The sequence below is a fragment of the Buceros rhinoceros genome, unplaced genomic scaffold (assembly GCF_000710305.1).
Source record: "Buceros rhinoceros silvestris isolate BGI_N320 unplaced genomic scaffold, ASM71030v1 scaffold6382, whole genome shotgun sequence".
Taxonomy (NCBI): Eukaryota; Metazoa; Chordata; class Aves; order Bucerotiformes; family Bucerotidae; genus Buceros; species Buceros rhinoceros.
Genome location: NW_010399410.1, coordinates 56,825 through 64,112, shown reverse-complemented (window position 1 = coordinate 64,112; position 7,288 = coordinate 56,825). Strand labels below are relative to the sequence as shown.

Genomic DNA, 7,288 nt, shown 5'->3' with positions numbered 1-7,288 from the left:
TCCCTGGGGCAGGGCCGTGTGGGGCGGGAGCACCTGCCACTCCACTCTGTCTCCGCACAGTCTGACCAGAGAGCAGGCATGTCTGGCAGGGCACGAGATGCCCGAAGGGGAGGCGTCTTGCTGGGAGCATGCCGTGCTATTCGGGGAGCTGGGAGGAAGGAATAGCACTGAGTTCATTACTTGGATCCTACAAAAACAAGTGTACATAGCGAGCTCCAGGAAGTTCGCAGACATGGCCCAGGTCTTGCTGGCTCCTGCAGTTACTAATTGAGTCTCAGCCATGTGCTCTGCAGACTCTGTCCCTGTTTGAAGCCAGCCATGACTCAGCTTCATGCAAACTCCATTAACTGCCATGCAGAGCCCCTTCCCTTTTGGGTCTTGTTCATGGCACCAGGTAAGTTTTTCTAAACCAAGCATGCCTAGTACAAAAAAAATACGTGTCGGCACATTGTGTGGAAAACAGCTACTTTCGCATCCCAGCATAAACACTGGAACTAAAAAAAAAACCAGTAACCTCCCTAATACTCAGCAGAAAATCAGACTGTATACAGAAAGAAAATCTCCATTCTTGGCAGCTCTTCCCCCTTCATCTTCTGTAATGTCTTCGCTTCACAGTCTTAGATTTACCCTCCAGTAGCCAGAGATAAGTCCCCTTCTCCCTTCCCATCTGCTCCCTTAGGCATCGAGGATGTCCTGATGGTCAGGAGCAAGGGAGTCATGCGCTGGGCTTGGTGGAGATAGGAGGAATTCCAACCTGTTCTACTTCCACAGAGAGTCTACCCCTGTAGAGCATGGGTCTGGAGTATTTTAGATGGCTAAATATATGCCTTGGGGTTCTGGAGGATTTTTCAGGAGCTCTGGAACAAGATGGAAAGAAGCAGCTGGGCTCTTTGCAGACCTCTCCATGTGCCTGTCTGCAGTGTCTTCAGAAGTTCATGACCACATCACACTGATCAGCACAGACATTTTGGTTGATGTTCAGGTCACTAAACAGAAGTATTTAGTGCTGTATAAGGTATCACAAGGGTGTTTCTCCTGGCCTCAGGTGCCACCTAAGAGCAGCATAGGTCTGTCAGCACTGTGTCAGCCGTGTTATTCCCATGTGGATATTTCAGATACCCCAGGGCTCTCAGACAATGCTAGATGCTTATGTTTAGACAGCTAAATTATACCCTACTCATGCAATTTATTTTAATGTCACTCCACTTTAATTGCATGTTAAGGCTCTGCTTTCAGCCTTCATAGCTCGGAGAAGCCAGTTGACAGGACAGATAAGTCACATTTAAATTGAAGCCTGTGTAGTTTACTCAACATAGACTTAGCTTGACTTGCACAGGACCCCTGCAGTTTAAGTGGCCTTAGGGGCACCTTGCAGGTTATTGCTGGCCTCTCCGAAACCACAGATATGTGCCTGTGAGCTTGAAGAGAGTTAAAATACTAAACAAAAAAATGCAGAGATCCAGACTAAAATTAGTTACAGGTGGCTCTGTCTGGCAGATGGTTAATAGTTTTCCGTGACTGAGCACTGTTTTTATCTCTTCTAGGAAATACAGCAAAGACATGGTCTGGCAAACTCTATCTCTTCTTATTTGATCAAGCCTGTCCAGAGGATCACAAAATACCAACTCCTACTGAAGGTACTGTAGCGAGCTGCCCCAGTCAGCTCACGCCGAGCAGTTCGCAGGTTGGAAGGGGTTAACTTGTTCTGCAGAGAGCTGCTTCATCTCCTGTTCATGGCCTGTAAGCAGCTGCTGCTGAGCTGCTACTCCACTTCCCCAGCCTGACTATGGCCACAAAGTGTGAAATGAATTTGGGTGTTTTAGAGGAAAAGATTCACAGAAAGAAAAAAACAAACAGTAAAAAATAGATCGCCTGGTTCAACTGGTTTTGTTTGTTGGTTTTGTTTCCAAGTGGGTTTAACTCTAAAAAATGAGAACTAAGAGAGGGAAATCAAAGGGGTGAGAGAACTGTTTATTTCTTGCTAAGTTTGTGACATGTCATATTTAGATTAAGGGATTCAATGACAGCAGTAAAGAACTCCGGGAAATTTCAGTGACTCTTGACTGAGATTCCTTCAGAGGCATTAGATTCTGTTTGGGACCTAACAGGTTTGTGTTTGAAAAAAGGGGAAAACTTCATATACAAAGCAAGGACTTCCAAGTGCAGCACTAACTTTGTTAATTTGTTGTAAATTGGTTACAGGTTTTTGCAGTATCTTGTGAGTAGGTGAGTTTTAGATCTATCTTAACCAGCCACTGTTCACTTCAAAGCTGAAACAATGTGCAGGTTTACCACAGTCTAGTGGTGCTGTGGGACAGGGAGCCTGCGCTGCGTGAACCGTCTGTTAATGGCAAGGCTAAAACTCCTCAGTCGTCACCTCCTCAGTCTTCTCCTCAGGTCTTTTCTGAAGGGACCTCCCTGCCCTGGGCACAGCATGCTGCCAGCACTGTCGGATCAGGCAGGGGTCCCGCAACCCAGCTGGCACAGCTGGACTGACTGAGGACTGCAGCAGAGCCATAAGTCCCCAGAAATCCTCTAAGTGCACAGTCACACCTGGGAGCACCTTGTTTTGTCTTGTTTTATAGTCATTCCCATTTTTCTCCACTGCTGGGAGCATCCACGGTGGGTTTTGTTGCAGTTCAGCATTCTCCTGTCACTGTCAGCAAAGCAGACCATGGGATATAAAGCCAGCATGTTGGTCACAGTTTGTTCATAGGTGTTCTGCATTGGTCCTTAGGAACTGCTGACCTGCTGCGAGGAGGGCAAAGGGGAGCTCAAAGATGGACTGGAAGTGATGCTCAGTGTCCCAAAGAAAGCCAACGACGCAATGCACGTCAGCATGCTGGAAGGTAGCGGATGGGCAGGTGGCCGGGTCAGGGGAGGGACCCACTGATTCATGAAGCCACCTTGTAACTTGTGTAGGAAGTTAGTGCAGGTTGGCAGGAGCAATACTGTTGGTTGATCATCATTTTCAGGTACTTACTAGCTCCTTTCTGATATTTCTCAAAAACACTTTGGAAAATAAAGCTGAGTAGGAGGTTTTGGGGTTTTATTTATTTATATCTTACACGTGTGTGTATATATTTGTATGTACATACACATACTTGTGTGTGTATATATGTATCAATATACAATGTGTATATTTATTTGGTTAAAACATTCTTAATGAAACAAACAAAAAAATAGCCCCAAAACAGTATCAGTTTAGCCACTGGCAGCTGTAATGATTATTGGATGAAAACATTTCTAAGTACTGTCTGAATTTCAAAAGAAGAAGTTGTGGTTTTCTGATTCAAAACAGCTAGTGTTTCAAAATGGTAGTATAATTGTCCCAAAGATTAAAAAAAAAAAAAGAAAAAAGTACTATTGAAAAGTATTACAAAATTACAGGAAAGAAAGATTGATTGCCCCAAAGTTAAGGCTTTTATTGACTTTTTGATGTGTGGAGTATTTCTAAAATTTAAAAAATTTATTCTGGATAGAGATGCTTTATTGTCTCTGAAACATTTTCTTGGCCTGGAAAAATCATTTCTAGCCTGGCTTGAGTCATAACCAGGAAAAAAGAATACTAAAAACAGGCAAGAAAAAGGAAATGGTGCTGGTAGCTAAGCAGCATATTAAGAACAGGGAATTAAAATTGCAGCAGGTCAAACTGTCATAGGTAGAAAGACTAAAAAGGTGGTTTGAACTGCAGTGCCTGGTGAGGAGCAAGGTTTTCCAAAATAACACCTAGGTGATTTGTCCCCATGAGATGACCAGGACCATGCAAGAATAAAGAAGCAGTGATGGCTTTGTGAGGGTACACAAGCACTTGGACAGTTGTCTTCTGAATAAAACATTATTCCTGAACATTTGGAGCAGGGACCAGGGCTGCTTGCTACTCTCCCAGGGCTATCTGGCATGAGCAGCACCAGGCTGTGCTGGTGGAGGACCAGTCCCCAGCTCTGGAGGGAAGTGTGACCCACAAGCTGCTGAGACAGCTCTGTGATCCTCAGCCATGTGAAGTTTTTTGATGTGTAGCTTGAAAGATGAGAAACTCCTCCTGGAAAGCTTCTTCCAGACTCCATACCAATTCACTCTCCTAAGTGTAGCTCCCCCATGCCACTGCTATCGACTTACAGGCCCTTGAAGGCTGGGTTAGCATGGCCGAAGGCATCGTGGTATGATGGGGTACTTCCAGCCACTGCATGTTATTATTCTCTGAGTTTGCATTGATGTGCACGAGATCCCTGGCTTTGCAGTTCTGTACAGTAACAGCTACTGAAACATTTACAATATTTATTTTGAAGTCATTCTACTACACTTAGCAGCAGTCGTATTTAGCACGTATGACCTATTTGCCTCTGGTGAAATTATTATAAGATTGCAGTAAGAAAAAAAGAAAGGAAAATATTTTCACTGGGGCAATGGATGTCCGTTAATGTCCTTTCGGAATATGCATTAAAAAAGGAGAAAGGCCCTTTTATTTCAAGTCCTTGCTGCTCTGGTGTTTCTAGGCATTACTGGTCCCAAGAATAAATATAAGCTAATGTATTTTGTGGTTTTAGGATTTGATGAGAACCTGGACGTCCAGGGAGAGCTGATTCTTCAGGATTCCTTCCAAGTGTGGGATCCCAAGTCTCTCATTCGGAAAGGCCGTGAGAGGCATTTGTTTCTCTTTGAAATCTCTTTGGTGTTTAGCAAAGAGATCAAAGATTCTTCAGGACACACAAAATATGTTTACAAGAACAAGTTACTGGTAGGTGTGGCTGCAAAGAAAATGTTCTGGATGTTGTGTTTCTTGTAGGCAGAGGTGGAGTTTGGGGGATGGCTCACATGTCCCCATGCTGGGTTGGGCATCCTCATGCCACCTAGAAGGGCTGGCTCTGGGCCCTACGGGGCTTACCTGGAAGCCAAGATCACAGTGAGTCTGGAGAGGTCTAAGATGGTGAGACATGAAGGGTGGGCAGAAAATGCAAGGACAATCACTCAAGACATTCTCTTCCCTGCCGTCCCCTGCTGGCTTTTGGTTTCTTTTACTTGTGTGTAGCAAAGCAGAGAAATGATCAGACTCCCTTTTCCGTCCCTACCTCCCCACTTCTCCCTACAAATGCGAAGGTTTTTTTGGTCTCATGGGGCTTCATATACATTAAAATCTCTCATCATCTCTCCTCCACACCAGACCTCAGAACTGGGAGTGACTGAACATGTTGAAGGAGATCCCTGTAAATTTGCATTGTGGTCTGGACGAACGCCTTCCTCAGACAATAAAACAGTGCTGAAAGTAAGTCTTTTCTGCTTGTTTTCTTTGCCTTAGAACTGCTAGTTTGTGCCTTGGGCGCACAGAAGGAAAGGTCGGTTTCTTCCCACCTTGTATTCATGTGGCTTCCATGTCTGTCAGTGGAGTCACACCTGCATCAGGAGCAGTTCAGCTCCAAGGCCTCAGGATGAATCAGGACAGCGCAGTTGTGCAGCCTGGCTGAAGTCGCATCTTCTTTTGCAACCCGTGCTGAGCAGCTGCACTGTGACACAGGACACATCTCAGGCTGTTGGCTGGGAGGTGTGATTGTCTTAGTCCTTTGCCACTGGCCTTATCGACAGTCAGCCTTTGCCTCAAACCTCCAGAGCCAACAGCCATTTCTGTCAAGTGAGTTTCTAGCGAAGAACTGGTGTCCCTGAAATAACTGATGGTATTTTGTCTGAGGAAATCCCAGCTGTGCGCTGATAACCTATTTCCCCTCCGCAGAGCGTACTGTGTTGCTAGCATTAAATATATTTATCCAGAGCTTAGCTGCTTTGCTGTTGCTTGCCAAGTAGTCTGGTAAAAATACCCTCAGTTCTCCTGGGGTTACCAGGTACTCCAGCAGTTAAAACGATACAGCAGAGAGAAGAAACAGTTAATCATACATTTTCATCAGTCAGCCCTGGTTCTTCTGCATAGGAGGTGACATGCTGGGAATATGATAAAGTGTTTGTCTTTCTGCCTTGTGGAACTTTAGGCATCCAGTATTGAAACAAAACAGGAATGGATCAAAAATATCCGGGAGGTCATTCAAGAAAGGATTATCCATCTGAAAGGAGCACTGAAAGAGCCAATTCAGCTCCCCAAGACACCAGCAAAGCAGCGAAACAACAGTAGAAGGTAACCTCAGTCATTCCATCCAGTGTCAAATCACTAGTGTTTCCTTGACCAACAGCAGGGTAGTGTCTGTGGGCTTTTTACTGGATTCACTCTGTTACTATATTCTAAAGCAGTTTTCATCATCTTTGCTTTATATACATTGTCTTGGCAAAAGTAGCTACAAAACTTTTCTATGATATACATGCAAAAGTCTTTTATTTTAGTAGTCTAAAATATTAGAGAGAAATGGACAGTAAAAATTCTTCAGAGTCCAAGGTTATGTTTCTTTCCCAAAAGAGAATTTACTTCTTCACATTTGAATATTGACAGATTTTTTCCCCCGTTTGACATTTTGAATTGTTTGACAATGAAATTGTCAAACAGCTGTTCACGACAATACATTACTGCAGTGCAGAATATGTGTTTCATCATCAAGTGCAAACTCATTTCAGCCTGTGAGTAGTATTAAATATCTTCTGTCAACTTCTTTGAATCCTGGATCTAATAGAAATTGTAGAAAAAGAGTTGTTCTTTTCCTGTCATGCTGGCGTTCTGAAAAGCCACCTATCATTTGAACATCTCCACGTCCTTGTCAGGTTTTATCACCTTCTTACTTCAGGCTGTATTATAGAGGCATCAAAAGCATGAGTAACCGAGGTCACCCAGGAGACCTCCAGCAAGGCAGAGATCCAGACGTTTCTTTCTGGGGTCATCCACCAATACGAGAGCTTTCTAGTACAGAATGGGGGTGTGGGTGTGCGTGTGTTGTTTTATTTGTTTTTAGGAGAGGGGGTTGGGGTTGTTTTTGGGGTTTTGTTATTGTTGATGTTAATTTTTTGGTTTTGTCCTTAATAATAGTAACCAATTTGGTTAAGGCAGAAATCTAACTGAAGGAAAATTTCTGCCTGACACCCTCACTACAGAGCTATTTCTGACCACCACAGTCTTCCAGGCTGTAAATATGCAGGCCACGTCCATCCTGTTTCCAGCAACAGACATTGTGATTATATGCTAATCGCAACCCTGTGGCTGAGGGTGGCAGCATTTTAAATTGCAAGCCACAAGCAACATGGGCTGCACCAGTGAAGTAATTTTAGCACAAAGCCAGCTCTGGCATGCTGCCTCACCACTTCTAAAATCCAACGGTAAAGCTGTGAGTATTCCAAGGTGTTAAGTAAGCATTGTTGT

At 44.1% G+C, this 7,288-nt stretch overlaps 1 protein-coding gene across 1 annotated transcript in view; it reads left to right on the top strand.

The window, feature by feature from the left end:
- Positions 1 to 7,288, top strand: part of LOC104489303 (kalirin) — a gene marked incomplete at both ends in the record, with an annotated part of 114,549 nt that overhangs the window by 67,809 nt on the left and 39,452 nt on the right. Inside the window, 5 exons of the mRNA XM_010131449.1 lie at positions 1,545 to 1,637; positions 2,738 to 2,849; positions 4,548 to 4,738; positions 5,162 to 5,263; positions 5,979 to 6,121. Of these exons, the coding sequence (XP_010129751.1) occupies positions 1,545 to 1,637; positions 2,738 to 2,849; positions 4,548 to 4,738; positions 5,162 to 5,263; positions 5,979 to 6,121 (641 nt within the window). The remainder of the gene's footprint in view (positions 1 to 1,544; positions 1,638 to 2,737; positions 2,850 to 4,547; positions 4,739 to 5,161; positions 5,264 to 5,978; positions 6,122 to 7,288) is intronic.